The sequence below is a fragment of the Heterodontus francisci genome, chromosome 38 (genome assembly GCF_036365525.1).
Source record: "Heterodontus francisci isolate sHetFra1 chromosome 38, sHetFra1.hap1, whole genome shotgun sequence".
Taxonomy (NCBI): Eukaryota; Metazoa; Chordata; class Chondrichthyes; order Heterodontiformes; family Heterodontidae; genus Heterodontus; species Heterodontus francisci.
The window spans coordinates 39,130,718-39,154,072 of record NC_090408.1 but is presented as its reverse complement, the minus strand read 5'-3'; the positions used below and the strand labels follow the sequence as shown (position 1 = coordinate 39,154,072).

The following is a 23,355-nucleotide window of genomic DNA, read 5'->3' as shown; positions in this document are numbered from 1 at the left end:
CTAATTGCGGCTAAATATAGTTGTAATTTGAGACTCCCCAAGCAATTTATACTGTTCTCTTAAGTCGTCATATTTTATTTTAAAATTATGTATTTAAAAGCTGATGAATGAAATAGGTTTTAGTATGATAGCAAAACTTAACCAAAGGTAAACCTGACGCAATTATCTCATGAAGAGTTTATGAACATCTCTGAACATATTGATGCTGAATTGAGTATAAAATCTGGAATTTTGCGATTCATTTCAGTACATGTTTCAGTCAATGGAGATATTAGGAGCAAATCTGATCTCCTAGTGCGAAGCTGCCCTTGTAAGGTGAATGGGTCAGAAAATCAAGGGTACAATGTTGTAGCCTTTTCTCTGACTAACAGTCCTTCCTGGGAGCATAGGATCTTGGAATTACCCTTACCATCTATGCACTTTGAAACATATTGAGGGGGTAATGTGTTTGTTCCTGTGAGACTAATTGTGAACAAGTGTTTAGTAAGGCCTTTCTTGCTCACTTTGTCTATCACACATGTATTTTTGTCTCTAGTTGCTGACTCTCATTTCTTTGTGCACTTTATTCTTTGACCACTTACTGCACATCTAAAAGCAAAATATCTGTCAGAGAATGTCTTTCATGGGAATATTTGGATACCTTCACAATCACATGATATGTTGCTGTGTTTTTATCAAAAATGCAATTGCAATTCATCGGTATATTTGAAGACATAAGGGAAACATTCAAGCCAAGGAGGCAGTTTAGACTAGCTGATCCCTAGTGTCAAGAAATTGAGTTATGAGGAAAGACTGGAGAAGCTAGTACTCTTTAGCCTTAAAATTGAGAAGGGACCTTAGTGAAGTATATAATATGCCAAACACTATGGTAAGCACTACTTCAAGATGGATGAGCTAAGCTGGGGTAAGTGCCCTCCCTCACCTGTATCTATCTTGTGAACAACTTTTCTCAGGTATATTGATGTAGTACCAGTAACATTAGCGAGTCTTTAAAGAAGTAATACATGGTCTGCAACAAATATACATTTCTCTAAGACATAAAAACCCAACAGGAAAGATGAATCAACTGTGGCTAACAAAAGAAGTTAAAGATTGCATTAGGTCAAATGAAGGTTGATTTATAAGGTTACCAGAAAAAGCGGTAAGCCCGAGGAATGGGAGCAATTTAGATCCAGCAAAGGATGACCAAGAAACTGATAAAGAAGGGGAAAAGAGAATATGAATGCAAACTAGCGAGAAACAAAGGTGGACTATAAAAGCTTCTTTAGGTACGTGAAAAGGAAAAGATTAGCAAAGACAAATGTGGGTCCATTGCAGGTGGAGACAGGAGAATTTATAGTGGAGAATAGGGAAATGGCAGAGAAATTAACCAATTACTTTGTGTCTGTCTTCACTGAGGAAGATACAGAAAATCACCCAGCAATACAAGGGAACCAAGGGACTTGTGAAAATGAGGAACTGAAAGAAATTCGTATTAATAAAGAGGTAGCACTCAACAAATGAACTGGATTGCAGGTTGATAAATCCCCTGGACCAGATGAGCCACATCCCAGAGTGTTGAAGGAGGTGGCTATAGAGATAGTGGATACATTGGTGGTTATCTTTCGAAATTCTATAGATTCTGGAAAGGTTCCTGCAGACGAAAGTAGCAAATGTAACCCCTGTATTTAAGAAGGGAGGGAGAGAGAAAACAGGGAACTACAGACCTGTTAGTTTGACGTCAGTAGTAGGGAAAATGTTAGAATCTATTATAAAGGGCGTGATAACGAGACACTTAGAAAATAATGATATGTTTGGGCAGAGTCAACATGGATTTATGAAAGGCAAATCATGTTTAACAAACCTGTTGGAGTGTTTTTGAGGATGTTACTTGTAGCATAGATAAAGGGGAACCAGTGGATGTGGTGTTTTTGGATTTTCAGAAGACTTTTGATAAGGTCCCACGCAGGAGGTTAGTAAACAAAATTAGAGCCCATGGGATTGGGGTAATATACTGCTATGGATTGAGAATTAGACAGACAGATGTGGGTCCAAATGCTATATTTCCAAATTTTCTGATGACACAAAACTAGGTGGGAATGTAAATTGTGAGGAGGATGCAAGGAGGCTTCAAGGGGACTTGGACAGGCTAAGTGAATGGGCAAGAACATGGCAGATGGAATATAATATGAGTAAGTGTGAAGTTATCCACTTTGGTAGAAAAAACATAAATACAGAGTATTTCTTAAATGGTGAGAGATTGGGAAGTGTTGATGTCCTAAGGGACTTAGGTGTCCTTGTTCATGAGTCACTGAAAGCTAGCATGCAGGTACAGCAGGCAATTAGGAAGGCAAATGTTAGCCTTCATCACAAGGGGTTTTGAGTACAGGAGTAAAGTAGTCTTGCTTCAATTGTATAGAGGCTTAGTGAGACCGCACCTGGAGTATCGTGGACAGTTTTGGTCCCCTCATCGAAGGAAGGATATACTTGCCATAGAGGGTGTGCAATGGAGGTTCACCAGACTAATCCTTAGGAGGAGAGATTGAGGTAACTGGGCCTGTATTCTCTAGAGTTTCGAAGAATGCGAGGTGATCTCATTGAAACTTACAAAATTCTTACAGGGTGTGACAGAGTGGATGTAGATAGGATGTTTCCCCTGGCTGGCGAGCCTAGAACCAGGGGACATAGTCTCAGAATAAGGAGTAGTCCATTTAAGACTGAGATGAGGAGGAATTTCTTCACTGAGGCTGATAAATCTTTGGAATTCTTTACCCCTGAGGGCTGTGGAAGCTCAATCATTGAGCATGATCAAGACAGAAGTCGATAGATATCTAGATGCAAATGACATTAAGGGATATGAGGATAATGTGGGAAAGTGGCGTTGAGGCAGATGATCAGCCATGATCCAAATGAATGGCAGAGCAGGCTCGACGGGCTGAATGGCCTACTGCTGCTCCTATGTTCCTAGAAACACATCCATCACTCTTCCATCCTCCTAAGGTCCCTGGTTTTCGGTTATTCTCGTTCAACTATAGTGGGTGTATGTTATAGCGTATGGAGGAGGTTGCCCAGCACACTAATGATGCTGGTGTTCTGGAATTCCCCCCATTTACATTGCAACTCCAGATTTCAGATCAGTGGTTGCACTACTGAAACAGCTGCTCCCATACAATTTGCAACCATGCAGAAGCAAAATACTGCAGATGCTAATAATCTAAAATAAAAACAGAAAATGCTGGAAATACTCAGCAGGTCTCGCAGCATCTATGGAGAGAAAAACAAACTTTTCAGATCTGTGAATCTGTTAACTCTGTTTCTCTCTCCATAGATGCTGCCAGCTATGCTTCGTATTTCCAGCATTTTGAGTTTTCTTGCAAGTATACAATTGCTTCCAAGTCCTGCTTGCTCCTTTTTAGGGTCAAAATGTTTTCTCTGTGCACAAAAGCATGAACGTGTTCTTTAAAAATGTGCTTAGGGTTTTGCTACAATAATGCACAAAGGAAATATTTCCCCTGGTTGGAGGAAAGGGGACAGCAATACAGGAAGAGGTTTGCTGGCATGGCCAGGCAGGCGAAGAGTTGATCCCACTCATGGGCAGAACAAAATGTCAACCTTGGCGTTCAACAGTGGGGAGAGAGACCACCTTTTGAGGTGATTGGCTGTGATAGGCACTAACACTGCTACCTTTACAGCACAGCAATACCACTGGAGTTGAGACTTCCTACGGGTGTATCCAAGTCACAGAAATGCAGCAATAGACGGACTCACTGCACTGTGCTACACCACATTGAGCCAGCAGAAGGCATGTCTGCTGCACAGTAAGAAAGCAAGTTTCCTTTCAGTTTTAACCCCACCCCCACCCCCTCCCCCTTATCCCCCCAGGTCTCTCTGCCTCCACAGGGTGCCCCACCAAGCAGCCAAGCTGAGAGCTGATAAAACTGATCATCTGTTTCCCTGGTGAATTCAATTATCAGACAAGCCCCTGAGGCACCAACCTACAATAATGTGAAATGAGCATCTTAACTGCTACACCACCAGATTAAGAAAATAACACATTCTCCTTACTAAATTTTTGACACACCTGTAGACCGTGCAGGTACATCATTGGGCCCTCTGACTATCATGGTGAGAAATTCAGACTATTAACATTGACACCACAGTGCAAGTAAAGTGCTGAAATGAAACGACAGAATATGTCTGGCCAAGATTGTTGTATATTGCACCTCTTGAATCGGTTTATGTTTTCGACAATTGAGAGTTCAGATTATCTGTTATTTCAGAGAAATAAATATGTATTTTATGCTTTAATTTTAAAAAGAGTGTCTGCATCTTCAGATGTGTAATCAGGTCTGATCTTGTAAGCTTGTCCTATAAAATATCATCAGGCGCACACTTCAATATGGTGGAGCCATAGGGGTCCTTCCCTGCAGGGTGGAATGTTCTAAAATATGCTGTATTAAGAAAGGAACAGTAAAAAAAAAAAATAAATGAATCTTCTTCCACATCTATGTCTAAATGTTTGAAAGCGTAAGCTGGCAACGGCTTCTGCAGATGAAAGCATTTGCTAGCATAGCACGCCTTTCATAGCACAACGTGAATACTGTAGTAAGGAAGCATATTGTAAAACTCTATGTAACAATTCTCATAAATATCCACATTGAGCAAGAATGACAGTGCTGTTGCTGACTATCATGAAATAGTAAGAAAAGTGTAAAGGAGGCTGCTGCAGGGTAACCTTTCAGAGGTCAGCCAGACAATGCTTTTACCTTTTTGGTTTTTGACAACCTTATGAACAGGATTGCCATTGTTCCATTGGAGGGTCATGCCCGAAAGATTACCCTTTATCAGATGATAGCCAAAATGCTGTACATTTCCACCATTTTCTGTATTCTTGTTAAATTTCACATATGCGTATATATTAACGGTTGCATCTACTGCATTGTAACCTCCCCATCACAGTTTAGAAAAGCTGCTTTTATATAGCACTTTATCAGTTCCCTCAGCACAAACTCAAAGCACACCACATACCATTGATGACTTTGAAGTGCAATGACTGTTGTTATGTAGTCAATACAATAGTAGTTTTACACATGGCAAGATGTCACAGACAGCAAAGAGGTGAATGACCAGTTAATCTGTTTTTTGCTGGTGTTAAACTTAGGGAGGAACATTGGCTAAAATTGGAATGATGCTCTTTCATCAATAGTGCCATGGCATCTCCTACATCCATCTGAAACTTTGCCAAAGATATGCAGGATCTTGTCTGAGGAACAGTTTGCAAGATAGGATTTTTACTGGCACTTTCAGGGATTGAATCTTTCCAGAAACTTTGAAAGCATGAATGCAAATACTGAGCATATGCTAAACAGCACCAATTAAAACCAAGATTTTTAAATGTTTTACGCAGTTAAGTACATTGCAGTAGCAAATAAATCTGCGCAGCTAGACTCTACAAGTATATAGGAATTAAAAGAAAAACAGGAAAATAGTGAAAACCACAGCTGATCCCTCAGTGATGGGTTCACGTTCTGGGTGACACTCTTTATTAGACAATGTGTTTATCTGGAGTCAGTCCTCAGTGTTGCCCATAACCCCTAACACTCTGTAAAGCTCACTTGGTGCCACAATCTATCATGTATACAAATCCAAGCTGGCTAAATTCTATGAATGTTATTGCTACCACCATTTCATAACCAAAGAACAATTTGTAATAAAAAGAGTTTAGCTTACAAAAATAAAGTAGGTTCGTTGTTCATGAGATGCAATGTAAAACACAAAGACCTAGAGATCTTGGACCAATATGACCGAAAAACATGATTTATCTGAATGGGTGGTGCAGTTTGTTGGACTACAGCCAAAGTGGGATATTTCCCTTTCCCTCCTCCCTTAAATTGTTCTTAAGCTCATCTGGGTTGCAATGGTGAAGGAAATCAGATGGAAAATTAATTCTTGGGCTGTTCTTATGCACTTCCTACCACCTAGCTTAGAGTATCAGTGCCAAAGGCCTACGATCAGGTACCCATTAGCAATTTTGACTGCAGTTAGTGCCTGACGCAGGGAGAGAAAAAAATATTTCATGACACAAGTTGTGAAAAAATGTAATATTTTGGGGAGTATTTCTAATCTCTGCTTACTAGTTTGGGAATTCACTTTTATTTTCTTGTCATTATTATCGTGTGGCCCAGTGTAAGTGTAATTTTCATCTGGCAATGCATTGTAGTGCAAGGCAAGTTACGCTGTTTTCTGTAATACAAGAAATTGCACAGCCTGAAATGATTCTATATCCCATCAAGCAATACCTGAAGCTCCAGGAATTTAATGTAACATTTTGCTGCTGCTCCCCACTGCTCGCTCTTTCTGTGCACTGTTTCATTGCAGTATTTTACTATTTAAATAAGAGTTTTGTGTAAACTAATTGCTTTGTAAGCCAACTCTTCTGAGTCATGCTATCCGAGTACCTTTTTTATATTCTAAATCTGAACATTTCACAGTCTGGAAGCAGTTGCACCTTTTTCAGCTGTTGACCTTTGGCAATTTGTAGGACTGTTCTGTTAAACTTCAGGATGTAAGTGTTGTCACATTGGTGATGATAAGTACTGGTTGGATTAAACACAGTACTCATTCTGAAGGGGTGCCAAAGGTATTGGGAAGACAGAGGAACAGGGCCTGAAATTGTACTGCATCCATCTGAAGAATACAGAAGGGATAAGCATTTATAACTCTATCAGATAAATGCACTTGCAAGTGAAAGCTCTGAAAGTTTCCAGCCCTTGTGGAATAAAAGAACCTAATTCTGCAACCCAAACTACAACTTGCATTTATATAGCCCTTTTAAGGTAATAAAACATCCCAAGGTTCTTCACAGAGCCTTTATCAACAAAATTTGACATCGAGTCACATAAAGAGATATTAGGACAGGTGAACAAAAGCTTGGTCAAAGAGGTAGGCTTTAAGCAGGGTTTGAAAGGAGGAAAGAGAGACAGAAAGGCTGCAATGCAGTGTAAAGTGCAGCAGAAGTAATAAAAGAAGTGTGGCAATGAAAAGTAACACAAGATTCTTTAGACAAAGGAAGATGGTGGGGGAAATATGCATTCAATCTAAACCCTATAGAGGTTTACAGTACAAAATAATTGGAATCTGCGGCTAGAAAACTGAAAAAAATAGTTTTGTAATGTATGCTGTGAAAATGATCTGACACTTTTTTTTATCTAATTTTGTCTTGTATCACAGTGACAGGTTTATTAGAGTGCTGTGTAGGAAACATTCAAGGTTTTTGACTATGATGGTGCCTAATTAATTGCACCTCATAAACCTGTTAATATGGCAAATATGGATGACAGTTTATGCTGTTTGATAGGCACCTAACTTTAATTTTTTTTAAAAGCCTCTATGCAGGCTCAGCAGATAAAGGCTGAGCCACGCAAACCAGAAGGTCTCAGATTTGATTCCTAGTCTGCATTGAGTTAGCTGACTTCGGTCAGGTGACAATTGTGCTCTGCACCCGAGTTAGGGGAGAGAAAAATCTGGCCAGCCCAATTCACTGTCTGACGACCGCTGATGAAATGTATAGACAAACAAATGTTGGATAAGGAATAGGATCAAGCTCAATTGTGATGCCCTTCATGGCTGGTTGCCTATTGATTGTTTCCATTGTCACCCATGAAGAATAATCAGTTTGGGACAGATACCAAAGGACAATGGGCACCCATGGAAACTTACTTAGTGGGAGGCGACAAAATTGGTACAAAGAAATATTGTTTTTTTTTAAACTTGCATCCAGACACTTTTTTTCCCAATAACATGTGTATAATTATTGAGTATAATTGGTCTTAGCTTGAAGAAGGGTAATTAATCCAAAGAAAAGAAGGAAGTGGACCCCATGTGGTATTTAAGAAAAGAAAATGTAGCTGAACAGAAGAGAGTGCAAGACAGTAGAGCGTCTGGGTCCTGTGCCAGGCATTTAAAACAGTTATTTTCTGCTTATGTGTTCCAGCATAACATATGTGCCCCTATTATGTTATTAAAAAAAAAGGCTCTTCAGTTTTAAACAGACCTAAGCCTTTCTGTGGAACTGGGGTTGAAGTCTGGATAATGAGCGATGCAGCCTCTCAAGGAAGAGTGAGCAGATAATACCATGTGGACACAGAGTCTGTATGCCGCTCTCAATTCCACTTAATGCATGCTGAAGCCACATCGAATTGCATTTCACATAAGCGTGATGGGTCATTAGATATAAGAGGAAATTGTCTCAGATGGGTTCAATAGATGCAACAAATATTTTACAAAACATTTTCCATTAACAGTGAAAGGCAAAAAAATGAAGCATTTGTATAGTAATATGCAAACAGAGATCCCTTGTACAAGGAGATTGTGCAATACTCTTTCTGTGCTTCTAATACTGCAAATATTGATAATTGAGTTTTTCTCAATTTAAAAAAATATACATTTAACATTGTGGATAGTAAATAGCACTCTTCGAATTGCTGAAAAAAGGCAATAAACTAATTGGGAGGGGGGATTCAAGTAACATATTAAATCACAGAAACAATACTGCCATTAGGTTGCTGCTTTAAATTCACTAAGGAGCATCTGCATTTATTTAGTCCCTTTCATGTTTGCATGAAGGATTTTTAAGAAGAGCAGTGACCGCTGTAAGCAAATGTAACAATCAACCCGCACCAGAAAGATCCCACATGGTGTGAATGGCCATGTGGTATTGGATATGGGTGGAATGTTGGCTGCAACATCAGAATAAGTCCTTGCTCCCAAAATAGTGCACCTGAACCACTAGAATAGGGAGACAGGGCCTTGGTGTAATATCTTACCCACCTAACAATGCAGCATTCATTCATTATTGCACTCAAATGTTAGCCTGGGTTATGTTCTCAGACCCTGCTGTGAGGCACAAATGCACAACCTTCTAATCCAGAGGTGAAAACATTGCCAAGCTGACAGTAATTATAGCCATTAAAGTTCTGTTTTAGCCATTGCAATGCCACAGTTGCATTGTCATGGCCCCTTTTAAAAGCTGCACAGAGCCTTGGTCAGAAACAGTCTGGAGTATTGTGATCAGTTTCGGGCACCATACCTCAGGAAAAAATATACTGGTCTTGGAGGGGTTACAGTGCATTCGCCAGAATAATTGGATAGGTTGAATAAACGTGGCTTGTATTCCCTTGAATTTAGAAGACTGAGAAGAGATCAAATCGAGGTTTTTAAGTGATAAACAGTTCTGAGAAATTTATTTCTTCTAGTGTTGGAATCCAGAACAAGGAGGTATAACTTTAACATTAGAACTAGGCCAAATAGGAATGAAATTGGTAACATTGTATTCACACACTGCCGTGGAAATCTGGAACTGTCTACCCCAAAAGGCTGTGGATGCCGCGTCAAGAGAAATTTTCAAAACTGAGATTAATAGATTTTGTTAGGTCAGGGTATCAAGGGATATTGGTAAAAGGGGGTAAATGGAGTTGAGGTGCAAGTCAGCCATGATCTAATTGAAAGGCGCAACAGGCTCGAGGGGCTGAATAGCCTACTCCTGCTGTGTTCCCTAAAAAGGACTTGTACTTATAAAGTGCTACAACTGATCTCTACTAGGTTCACGTTGCAATCCAGAGACTGTGTCCCTGTGTGGATTTTGGATGGCAATAAGATTACTTTTGGTCTGTATGATGGCTGGTAGTGCCCATAGAATCATACACCAGTATGAGTCGGCACTCTTGAGAGAGGAGGAGAGAAAAAGGCAGAAAGTTTTATGTGGTGGGGAACCCTATTTGGTTCCAGTCCAAATGAATGCGTTCAAATTGCTTACTGTTGGCACTGCACCTTCTCCTATGAGCAGTTCTCAGGTAGGACAGTATACAGTAATACTAAAAATTCAATACATGCATTTTAAGCACTACAAAACGAGAGAGCAGAGTAATGCAACAGTGAGCCAATTGTAACTCAGCCATTTTAGATCAGCATCAGGAGATGGATTAAGTTATGAGGACAGGTTGCATAGACTAGGATTGCATCCCCTTGAAGTTAATGGGTGACTTAATTGGGGTTTTTGAAATGATTAAAGGAATTGATAGGGTAGATGGAAACAATTTCATCTGGTGGGTAAGTCGATAACAAGAGGGCATAACCTTAAAATTAGAGCCAGGCCATTCAGTGGTGATGTCAGGAAGCACTTCTTCACATAAAAGATAGTGCAAATCTGAAACTCTCTCCCCAAAAAACTTGAGGCAGAAGGTCAATTGAAAATTTCAAAACTGAGATTGATAGCTTTTCATTCAGCATCGGTATTAAGGGTTACAGAACCAAAACAGATAGATGGCATTAAGGTACAGGTCAGCCGTGGTCTAATTGAATGGTGAAACAGGCTTAAGGAGCTGAATGACCACACATCCCACCCCCCACCACTCCTTCTGTTCCAAGGTAGGGCATAACTGATTTCACATGAAGTGATTATGTTACACAACTAATAATCTGGAGGTCCAGACAAACAGTTCAGAGGATGAAAGTTCCCTGTCCAAGTCACTAGAGTTATTTGCCTCCTATGGAACATATGTCAGGGATAGTCAGCACCTCAGGAGAAGAGGGAATAAAACTGAATGAAAAGGATTCCAGTCTGGCCAGAGATCCAAATGGTAAACCTACTTCATTTATGCAGTGTTTTTTTTTAAGTCACAGAATTTTAAAGAAATAAAACATTAAAGGTCTCATTTAATTTGTACTAAACTGGAGCAATACTGGTGCAGCATGTCATAATTTCAGTCGCTAATAACTTAAAATGGTAATTTAAAGCTACAGGGTAGAAATTACGATCACCGCTATTCTTGTGCAAATGCTTAAAATGTGCATACTAAATTGCTCTTAGCACTACCTTAGCTTACTTTCTAGTGTTATAAACAATTGTGGAGGAACGATTTTGCAACAGTTGCAGCACCTTTGTCAGCTTTACCATTTTTGAGCTGCACTAATGACAGGCACTGCAGCTTGGACATTCCAGCCTAACAGTAGACCTGTCTCTGTCACATTGTGCATAGTGGGACAGGAGACATGGTCTCACTATACCTGACCTGCATACAGCATGAGAACAGGGTTACAGAATTGCTCAGGCTTTCTGCACTAACCATTCCAGAATAAATTTTAACATTTCATAATGAAATAATTCTTAGATGGTACGAGGGTTAGTAATGTTTAAATAAATTTAAAGATGTATTGCTTTGAATTATGGCATTCATTTTAATATCCTATTTAATAAGTTGAAAGTACAGTAAAGTGGTATATTTGAGCCAAACTTTCACAGGAGCTTTGGGGTGATTGGGATGATGGTTGCATTTACATGAAAGATCATTTAAGTTGCAAAACAGAATAGTAGCATTGGCCATTCAACGGCCACACCACAAAGTAGTAGGATATGTGTTTATCATCCAGCTCACTGTGTGGTTAGTTTTCTGACCTCCACATAAGAAAGCACTAAGAGGAAGAAGAAAGGAAAATCAAGGGCTGGTCATTCCCTTCCTGGCCTTCTACGCAACAGCAGTGACACAGGTTTGGAGAGCACATATCCAGCTTTTCCACCTGATACAGGGATATTTAAAAGGAGATCATTGTCTGGCACACGACTTATCTCAGCTGTGTTGCTGTAGGACAGCACCGAATGACTGGAGATGAGTAAAGCCAGACTGGAAATAGGATCACCCAGGCCTCCATTCACTGAACTCCCAACAGCTAGTTTTGGAGCAACAGTGGTGGAAGCCAGTGGCAGGTCATCTGGTAGTTCCCATTACTGAGGATAGAATGCTGCATAACTGGCATTAAAGAAAGAAGAATGGAGAGCAATCCTCATTTTAGAATAAAAGGAAAATAATATTTCAAAAAATACTTGAGATTAAAGATCCACAGTGATCTTATGGTCATGTGTTCAAGAGAAAAACATCCCACCCATAGCTAATTTAAAAAAAAAATTATTTGCAATTTATTTTTTATCAGCTGGACTCTTAGGCAGAATTTTCAGGGCCTCCTAAGCAGGACTTCCAACATGGAGTGTCAAGCTCTGAAATTAGTACCCATCCACGCCCATCAGTTTACACCTGCAGCTCCATTCTGATATTAATTTGAACTGGTTGTAGACCTCAGTCTTCACCACAGCACTAATGAATAACCTGCCTTTATATATGACCTTATTGTATGGCTGAACTCTTTAACAACTTGTATTTATATAGCACCTTTAATATAGAAAAAGATCCCAAGGTATTTCATAGAAGCATAAGGAAAAATAATTAATGCTGAGCCAAAGGTGGCGATTTAGGAGGAGTAACCGAAGGAGGCTTTAAGAGGGAGTTGAAGCGTCTGAAGGGTTTACGGAGGGAATTACAGCATGTGGAGCCTAGTCAGATAAAGGCCCTTCTGCCAATGGTGGGGTGAAGGGAAGCATGGAAGGCCAGAGTCAGAAGAATGAAGAGTTCAAGTTGGAGCTCTTGTAGGATGGAGGAGTTTATATCAAGTTGCATCAAGTGTGTAGCACAAAAGTAGACCATTCGGCCTAAATGGTCTATGCTGCTATTTATGCTCCACACAAGCCTCCTCACAGCCTAAAATAAGAGCAAAATACTGCGGATGCTGGAACTCTGAAATGAGAACAGAAAGTGCCAGAAATACTCAGCGGGTATGGCAGCATCTGTGTAGAGAGAAACAAAGTTAACATTTCAGGTCTGTGACCCTTATTCAAGGATGGATAAGGAGGGGTGAGGCCATGAAGGGATTTAAATTGAGGTGTTGTGGGTATAGGAGCCAATGCAGGACAAGGGCGATAAGTGAGCAGGATTTGGTACGGGGTAGGTTGCATTAGCTATTTTGCACACAGCAAGATCCCACAAACAGCAATCGGCGTAATGACCAGTGAGTCTGTCTGTCTGGCGATGAGTGTCAAAGGAAGCATCTTGGCTAAGATACTGGGACAACTCCCTGTTCTTCGAATAGTTCGATGGAATCTTTAATGTTTACACTAACCACTGGAACTGTCAGATAGTTTAATATCTCATCCAAATACTGTCATGTCCAGCACTCCCTCAGCATTGAAATTGAGCATCAGCTTAGATGATGAGCTCAAATTCCTTGTATGAATGAATGTTAAATTACTTACTTTGCCATCATCACATACTCAGCAGGTGCAACCAACAGAAAACAGCAGGCCATGTCTTTAATAATAAATTACAAAAAAAAATCCAAACAGTAGGGCACAATTAAAAGCCAGTATTTGCTTTCCCGAGGAAGCAGTGGATAAATGCACCATGTGGTATGGTACTGACCAGAATATGCCAGAATCTTGAATTAACTAATCTTGGCTCTCACAGTAATTATGGGCACTGCAATTAGCTGCAGCAACCTTTGGCTAGGGATGGGAAAATTGGCTATGATTCCTGCTCATGATCATTGTCCAGCGACCTCTGTTGGAAGTATGGATATGTAGACATCGAAAGTCCAGTATTGAGCTCAGCTGTGATGCCCCCATGTCAAATAGCCTCACACATGAGCACTTGCACATGGTAACAGAGAGTTTCCAATTCCAGTATGTATAGAAACATAGAAAAATAGGACAGGAGTAGGCCATTCGGCCCTTCAAGCCTGCTCTGCCATTCAATACGATCATGGCTGATCATCCAAACTCAGTAACCTGTACCCGCTTTCTCCCCGTATCCCTTGATCCTATTAACCCTAAGAACTATATCTAACTCTTTCTTGAATATATTTAATGATTTGGCCTCAACTGCTTTCCGTGGTAGAGAATTCTACAGGTTCACCACTCTCTGGGCGATGAACTCTCTCCTCATCTCAGTCCTAAATGGCTTACCCCTTATCCTTAGACTGTGACCCCTGGTGCTGGACTCCCCAGCCATAGGAAAAATCCTTCCTGCATCTAGTCTGTCCAGTCCTGTTAGAATTTTGTAGGTTTCTATGAGATCCGCTCTCATTCTTGGGCCCAACCATCTTCTGCTGCTTCATCAATGACCTTCTTTCAATCATAAGGTCAGAAGTGGGGGTATTCGCTGATGATTGCACAATGTTCAGCACCATTCGCAATTCCTCAGATTCTGAAGCAGTCCGTGTAGAAATGCAGCAAGACGTGGACAATATCCAGGCTTGGGCTGATAAGTGGCAAGTAACATTCGTGCCACACAAGTGCCAGGCAATGACCATCTCCAACAACATAGAATTTAACCATCTCCTCTTGACGTTCAATGGCATTGCCATCGTTGCATCCCCCACTATCAACATCCTAAGGGCTACCATTGACCAGAAACTGAACTGGAGTAGCCATATAAATACCGTGGCTACAAGAGCAGGTCAGAGTCTAGGAATCCTGCAGCGAGTAACTCACCTCCTGACTCCCCAAAGCCTGTGTGATGGAATACTCTCCACTTGCCTGGATGGGTGCAGCTCCAACAACACTCAAGAAGCTCGATACCATCCAGGACAAAGCAGCCTGCTTGATTGGCACCTCATCCATAAACATTCACTCCCTCCACCACCAATGCACAGTGGCAGCAGTGTGTACCATCTACAAGATGCACTGCAGCAATGCACCAAGGCTCCTTAGACAGCACCTTCCAAGCCCGCGACCTCTACCAACTAGAAGGACAATGGCAGCAAATGCATGGGAACACCACCACCTGCAAGTTCCCCTCCAAGTCACACACCATCCTGACCTGGAACTATATTGCCGTTCCTTCACTGTCGCTGGGTCAAAATCCTGGAATTCCCTTCCTAACAGCACTGTGGGTGTACCTATCCCACATGGACTGCAGTAGTTCAAGAAGGCTGCTCACCACACCTTCTCAAGAGCAATTAGGGATGGGCAATAAATGCTGGCCTGGCCAGCGACACCCACATCCCATGAATTAATTTTTAAAAAATTCTTCTAAACTCTAGCGAATACAAGCCTAATCGACCCAATCTCTCTTCATATGCCATCCCAAGAATCAGTCTGGTGAACCTTCGCTGCACTCCCTCCATAACAAGAACATCCTCCCTCAGATAAGGAGACCAAAACTGCACACAATACTCCAGATGTGGTCTCACTAAGGCCTTGTATAATTGCAGCCAGGCATCCTTGCTCTTATACTCGAATCCTCTCGCTATGAATGCCAACATACCATTTACCTTCTTAACTTCCTGCTGCAGCTGCATGCTTACTTTCAGCAATCGGTGCACAAGGACACCCAGGTCTTGCTGCATCTCCCCCTTTCCCAATCTATCGTCGTTCATATAATAATCTGCCTTTCTGTTTTTGCCACCAAAGTGGATAACCTCACATTTATCCACATTATACTGCATCTGCCATGTATTTGCCCACTTACTCAACCTGTCCAAATCACACTGGAGCTTCTCTGCATCCTCCTCACAGCTCACACTCCCACCCAGCTTTATGTCCTCTGCAAACTTGGGTATATTACATTTAATTCCCTCATCTATATCATTAATATATATTGTGAATAGCTGGGGTCTAGCACTGATCCCTGCGGTACCACACTAGTCATGCCTGCCACTCGGAAAAAGACCTTTTTATTCCTATTCTTTGTTTCCTGTCTGCCAACCAGTTCTCTATCCATGTCAGTACCTTACCCCCAATTCCATGTGCTTTAATTTTGCACGCTAATCTCGTATGTGGGACCTTATCGAAAGCCTTCTGAAAGTCCAAATACACCACATCCACTGGTTCTCCCTTATCTATTCTACTAATTACATCCTCAAAAAATTGTTTTCCAAGTGCTCTGCTATTACATCTTTTGTAGTGGACTCTAGCATTTTCCCTGCTACTGATGTCAGGCTAACCGGTCTATAATTCCCTGTTTTCTCTCTACCTCCTTTTTTAAACAGTGAGGTTACATTAGCTACCCTGCAATCCATTGGAACTGTTCCAGTGTCTATAGAATTTTGAAAAATGACCAGCAATGCATCTACTATTTCTCGGGCCACTTCCTTAAGTACTCCGGGATGTAGATTATCAGGCCCTGGGGATTTATCAGCCTTCACTCCCATCAATTTCCCGAACACCATTTCCCTACTAATACTGATTTCATACAGTTCCCCCTTCTCATTAGACCCTCATGTTCCCCAACATTTCTGGGAGCATTATATATGTATAATTATATTATATATATCTCACACTGAAGAATGCCTGCAGAGTCTCATCGACAGGTTTGCGTCTGCCTGCAATGAATTTGGCCTAACCATCAGCCTCAAGAAAACGAACATCATGGGGCAGGATGTCAGAAATGCTCCATCCATCAATATTGGCGACCACGCTCTGGAAGTGGTTCAAGAGTTCACCTACCTAGGCTCAACTATCACCAGTAACCTGTCTCTAGATGCAGAAATCAACAAGCGCATGGGTAAGGCTTCCACTGCTATGTTCAGACTGGCCAAGAGAGTGTGGGAAAATGGCGCACTGACACGGAACACAAAAGTCCGAGTGTATCAGGCCTGTGTCCTCAGTACCTTGCTCTACGGCAGCGAGGCCTGGACAACGTATGCCAGCCAAGAGCGACGTCTCAATTCATTCCATCTTCGCTGCCTTCGGAGAATACTTGGCATCAGGTGGCAGGACTATATCTCCAACACAGAAGTCCTTGAAGCGGCCAACATCCCCAGCTTATACACACTACTGAGTCAGCGGCGCTTGAGATGGCTTGGCCATGTGAGCCGCATGGAAGATGGCAGGATCCCCAAAGACACATTGTACAGCGAGCTCGCCACTGGTATCAGACCCACCGGCCGTCCATGTCTCCGTTATAAAGACGTCTGCAAACGCGACATGAAATCGTGTGACATTGATCACAAGTCGTGGGAGTCAGTTGCCAGCATTCGCCAGAGCTGGCGGGCAGCCATAAAGACAGGGCTAAATTGTGGCGAGTCGAAGAGACTTAGTAGTTGGCAGGAAAAAAGACAGAGGCGCAAGGGGAGAGCCAACTGTGCAACAGCCCCAACAAACAAATTTCTCTGCAGCACCTGTGGAAGAGCCTGTCACTCCAGAATTGGCCTTTATAGCCACTCCAGGCGCTGCTTCACAAACCACTGACCACCTCCAGGCGCGTATCCATTGTCTCTCGAGATAAGGAGGCCCAAAAGAATATATGTATACATATATATGTTGCCAAGCATGTCCTTTAGAGTGAAGGAAATAGAAAGAGGGAATGTGGAAATTTGGCATGTAAATACAGAAATGATATTAGCAGTAGCAAACAATCGGCTGCCATCTTTTCATGTGTGGCTGACGTGACTGTTGATTTTCCAGTTTCCATTTTAAAGTACAGTTCATTTATTTATGTATAATCTCTGCTAATGTTTGTGTTTAATGTGTTACGCAGGAACCTGCTGAGCTGAAGATGTCGAAGGAGTTGCCTAGAATTTTGGCAGAGCACGCACAGCCAGTTAATAAGGAAGTATTCCCAACATGGGAAAAGTTCTTACAAATGTTCCTCTGCCAAGGTATAAATTTTTTGCTTTTGATAATATGTTTGTCATATTACAGGAAATCCCGTGTTTGTTTGCAAATCAAATTGTTGCATTGAGTTTCTTAAAGAAAGAACATGGATTTTATATAGTGCTTCACAGCTGATACAGTTTTTGAATTATAGTCATGGTTGTAATGTAGGCAAACATGGTAGCCAGTTTGCACACAGCAAGATCCAAAAACAGCATTGAGAGACCAATTAATCAGTTTTGGGAATGTTGGTTAAGAGAGAAGTTTTGGCTAGGACACCAAGAGAACTCACTTGCTCTTGTTGAAAGAATGTCATGGGATCTTTTACATCCACCTGAACAGGCAGGGCCTAGCATAATGTCTCATCCAAAAGGCAACAACTCCAAAAACACCCTCTTAACAGTAAATTGTCAGCCCACATTATGTGCTCATTGTGCCAGGCTGCTCCTTGCTCTGAAACAATAGTCCAGTTTGCAAAACATTTGAAAACAGTTTCAAAATTAGATTTGGACTTCATTGTTTTCATTTTCTTTCTCTGTCTCTGTACCCCCTGCCCCTCCAGCCCTACAACCCTCCCTCCAAACTCTCTGTTGCTTTAACTCCAAACTTGAGCGTTGCTGCTTTCCTTTGTCCCACCATCGGCGACTGTGCCTTCAGTTGCCTGGTCCCCACTGTCTGGAATTCCATCGCCAAGCCTTGCCACCTTCCTTCACTCCTTTAAAACACTCCTTACAACATGCCTCTTTGACCAATAACTCTGCAAAATGTTATGAGACATTTCTACCGCTGCTGTTCTTATTAGTCAGTGGCTGTTAGCTGCCCTGCAGTCTCTCATCTATGTAGCCATTCTTCAGGTGTGAGCCTAAACAGTGAGCGTCAGCAAGCTCTTTGGTCATGGCTGACCTTATAATCAAACCCAATCCTGTTCTCACAACACACGCACACATTTTACTCTGGGGGTAACTGGATAGTGATCAGGAGCAAGAACCCTGTCTGATTATGCCCCTTCACTAACCCAGAAGCACAGAAGCCATCTGTAGAATCTCTACTGTGGTCTAGGCTGAGACCAGTTAACTCAGAACAGAACAGGGATCCAACCTGACACCTTCCTGCTCTCTCCGGCTCAATTCCACTTATTAACTAATGATTTGGAAAGCAGTATGGGAAAACACTCTCTAAAATGGTTTTGAGATTTCTGACTAATTTTTGTAAAGTGAGGAAGAAGAAAAAAATTTAAGCAGGCAGAAAACGAGGGAATAGGAAATATTTTAGTAATGAATATGTTGACTCATTTATGAGCATGTCCTTTGGCCCTTATTTTAACAAAAGCATTTATCTGAAACGAGTTAACAATTTAATTTAAGCAGCAGATAGAGGAATTTCATTAATATTATTGCACAGCATGAACCTAGCAAAAAGGGAATGGGTCCATCCTCCTTACTCCAGCTTTTAGTTTGGTAAATGGCTCTAATGCAAATTTGGTGGAGCAGGAGTTGTTGCGTTTCAGAAATTACAGCATAGAAGGTGTCCATTTGGCCCATCACACATATGCTATGCTAGTTCTACAACTGGAGCTGTATACATTAATCCCTGACTCTGTTCCTGGAACTATCTAATTTAGTAAGAAGATGTTGAGTCCAAAAACTAATATTGGAGGGAAATAATTAGCATAACAATGACATTCAGATATTTATTTTTAAAAATCCAGCTGAGGGATGTAATTCAATAGCACACTTCAGCAATTTTACGTGAGTTAGCCAAAAGGATTTTTAATTATAGGTAGATTTTGCACTTTTAGATTTTTTTTCTTTTTACTTTTGTAAATGGTACATATTACAGTCATAACTTATCAAAAAGTTGTTAAAATCTGGAGAGCCCACAAAGAACCTATCGAAATATTATAAATACAAGAGTTGAGAATATAGACAATAGTTCCTTCTCGACCTAAAACAATTGCTTTGGGGAGCTACTGTAATTTTTTAAGAAAGAAAGAACTTGCATTCATATAGCAACTTCCACAGCCTCAATACATGCTGAAGTGCTTTACAGCCAATGAAGTACTTTTGAAGCATAATAACTGTTGTAATTTAGGAAACGCAGCAGTCAATTTCTGCACAGCAAGCTCCCACAAACAGCAGTGGAATATGACCAGGTAATCTGCTTTTGTGATGTTGGTTGAGCGATAAATATTGGCCAGAACTCCCCAGCTCTTCTTCGATATAGTGCAATGGAATCTTTTAGAGGACAAATGGGCCCTCGGTTTAACATCTAATATGAAAGATGGCATTTCTGGCAGTGCAGCACTCTCTCACTACTGCACTGAAGAAGTGTTTTTGAGAAATTGTCTGCCTGAGAACCATTAAAATAAATGGAGGTTAGGTCTTAGAATTAGTGAATCCTGAACCATGGATTTCTACAACAAGCACTCACACATCACCAGGAGGCTGTCAACACCAACTTATTAAGGGTGCAGTAGCATAGTGTTTTATGTTACGAGATAGTAATCCAGAAGCGTGGACTAATGATCTGGAGGCATGAGTTTAAATCCCAACATGGCAGCCAGGGAATTTAAATAAAATTAATTAAATAAAATCTAGAATAAAAAGCTAGTATCAGTAATGGTGACCATGCAACTGCCGGATTGTCATTTAAAAAGACAAATCTGGTTTACTAATGTCCTTTAGGGCTGTCCTTACCTGGTCTGGTCTACATGTGACTCCAGACACACAGCAATGTGATTGACTCTTAACTGCCCTCTGAAATGGCCCAGCAAGCCACTTAGCTTTATTCAAGAAGTCCCAACAACCTTCTCAAGGGCAATAAATGCTGGCCTTGCCTGTTGTGCCTACGTTCTGTGAATGAATAAAAAAAAATTCTATCCAACCATCGTAGTGACCTTTTTCTTTGCCAATTTCTCCCCGCTCCCCCCCTTCAGAAGACATCAACTTCATGCTGGAGTATGGTTCCATGGGCATCAGGTGAGCATAGAGGTGAGGGTTAACAGTGTAGGGGCATCACAACTGAATCCAATCCTGTCCTGGCATTACATCCATACACCTGCACCTCCAGCAAAGGTTACTGGATAGTGAACAGCAGCGGGAACCCTGGCTGATTTCCACCTCTTTCCAGGCTGAGAACAGCTACCTCAACACAAACTGTGGACCAAATCTCATCCCTTCCTGGTTTGCCAGGTTCAGCTATATGCTGGATAAACACATTTAACCTTAAGGAGTTGGTGCATTTCAAATGGACTTGTCCCTCTGTGCTGCATTTGAAAGATATTGGAAAGGTCATTGTCCTTTTTTTCCCAATTTTTTAAGATTGGTTTATCGAGCAATGTGTGGCTGACATAGCTCAGTTGGGAGCATGTTAGACTGAAGATCAAAAAGGTCCCTGGTTCAATCCCAGGTTTCAGTGATTTCAACTCATTTTGTGTCCCTTGCTTTGGCTCCAATACTCCAGCTGCACGATTTGCTGCAGGACTACGGACCAAATGCTGGAAGGTGGGATTAGAATGGGTGGAATGTTTTTCGGCTGGCACAGACACAATGGGCCAAGTGGCCTCTTTCTGTGCCATAAACTTTCTATGATTCAATCAAATCCTTGAATTAAATTCACCACAGAGTTATAAAAACATTGTAAAACACAGAACAAAACAATTGCATTTGGCCCACCCTTTGCCCTGATCATATGCAATCTATATATTTGTCGATTCTACACAATGCATTGAAGTTCAGGAATGACTGCTTAATGATATTAGTGAGTGAACACTTAATTTTTGTATTGCAAACAGTTATTTCTAGCCTTTAATGTCCTGAGGGAAAGTTTTGTATGAACACTCTGATCCGTAAAGGTAATGAAGCAAAGCTGCAGAATTTTCAGCCATCCTCATCCCTGCACTGTTCATCCCTGGGATGAATGTCCTCCCCACATTACATTCTGCTGCCCCTCAGCAGTACAGGAAAGGTCAGGTCCCAGGGATTATTTGATCAGCTCAGTCTAACCCTATTCCAGTAACCTGTAAACTCATTTCTAGACACTGATTTATATCTAATCAGTTTCTTTTTGAAGGGAACTAAGCCTCAGATGCTTTTACTGTAAACCTGTACTTCACGTCCCCCATTGCAGGAGAAAACTTTCCTCTGACCTCAGGACAAGTAGGGATGAGCAATTAAAACCATACAAAGTGTTCAACTGTCCAGGTCAGCTGTAAAGTCTGTGTGAGCACACGCACACTAACCTTTGAGCTCCCCCTTTCCTCTTACAATATGCTGCTAGTCTTGAGGACCGAGGCCCAGTAGGGCTGGACTGTCTGCTGTACAACCCACAAATTTGGGCCAAGGGCTGCGGAATTTGCACTGCTTACACTATAGGGTACCATTAGTGGCGGGGGTAACACACAGGTGCTGCTGATGGCAAAGTGCCAAGAAAAGGCTACATAAATAAACCATTTAAACCCCTCAATTACATTACAGCCTCATAATCACTCCCAGGTATCCACTATTCTATACACAGGCCATCTGGAGTCCCTTGATTCATTTACAGCCTTTATCTCACTGCCAGGTATCCATTATTCTCTGTTTAAATGACAGAAAGAAACTTGACAGCACATTTTAGCAAAGAAAAAGTGCCATGTCCAATTTTGAAAAATTGGAGGAAGAGATCCGGAGAGAGAACATAAAAATTCAAATCTAAAGTGTTTGCTCATCATTATTGGAAATGTTTTCTGTATGTTGCATTGTGTTCTCGCAGCTCCAATATTTTTCATGTTTAGAAACTCTTTAATTCAGCTTGGAGCAAGTATACCGGAACGTGAATTGTGGATGTGTTTGCTTGGCTGCTTTTCATTTTGTTTGTAAATGATAACACGCAGAGATGAAAACCACATTAAAAACTAGTAATCTATTCTCCAGTGCAGATTTGCTGCATCTTTTCCATGATGGATATTGAATTTCATCAGAATTTGATCTCAGTTAGCAACTCAATTCTAATGCCGTGCAATTTCTATTTGGAATAATGCTCCTGAGAGCCTGTTAACAACTATTAAAATGGCAATATTACAGCTTAAAATTTAAGAAAATATGTTATTTTAATAACAGTAATATTTAAATGTTTTCTCTAGTGTTATATAAAGTTAAGTACACAATATCATTCAGATTCGGTTAGTAATCAAGTAAAATCTTCCTCTCGTGATTTTCATAGAATGTGTTTTATCACTTGGTTCAAGAATGACACACAGCTTAGAATTGGGTGCTCAGTATATTACTGAGCCTTTCCAACCCGGAGGTCACTGGTTTGATCCCTGGTCTGTGCTGTGTTATCTTATACCGGCGGGGCATCAATTGGTATCAATTCCAAGATAAGGTGATAAGAAATCAGCCAGAGATGCCAATTCTGATCACTGTGGTGACCAGTGCTGGAACGTGTGCATGTGCCACATGGGAACAGGAATCAGGCTTTGCTACGGTAACCCCCATGGTTGAATAGCACTCCCTGTTAAAGCTTGCGTATAAATAATGGCCTTCTAGGCAAGGTACTGGGGAGATCCCAGCACCCATGGAACCTTAACCCAGTAAAAATTGGTGCTTGCAGTGGAGGAGGGGTCAAAAATAGGGTTGGTAAAAACAAGCAATGTGTAAAATCTCTAGTAAATATGTTTTATCATAATAATAACCAGTGTTTGATTTCACAGTTGGCAGGTAATGTGGTTGATGTCAGGATGTTGGAATAATTTAAGAAACAGCCAATTGCTGTCATGGGTAGATGATAGCGTTCATACCCCGGTGAGGTGAGATCCAATAAGCTTCATCTATACCAATCTTGTGACCTAATCTGCTTTGGGTCTCTCTAACATGCTGAAGCCTCCTTCAACTTCTCAAGCAGAATGACGTTAATAT

At 41.2% G+C, this 23,355-nt stretch overlaps 1 protein-coding gene and 1 long non-coding RNA gene across 8 annotated transcripts in view; one reads left to right on the top strand and one right to left on the bottom strand.

Moving 5' to 3' along the window:
• LOC137352557 (uncharacterized) overlaps positions 1-23,355 on the bottom strand; it is a 175,338-nt gene that overhangs the window by 55,439 nt on the left and 96,544 nt on the right. The gene's annotated exons all lie outside the window — the stretch shown is intronic.
• iqch (IQ motif containing H) overlaps positions 1-23,355 on the top strand; it is a 153,829-nt gene that overhangs the window by 77,960 nt on the left and 52,514 nt on the right. For all 6 annotated transcript variants that reach the window (XM_068018154.1, XM_068018149.1, XM_068018150.1 and 3 more), the window contains one exon: positions 17,343-17,463. In XM_068018154.1, the coding sequence (XP_067874255.1) occupies positions 17,343-17,463 (121 nt within the window). The remainder of the gene's footprint in view (positions 1-17,342; positions 17,464-23,355) is intronic.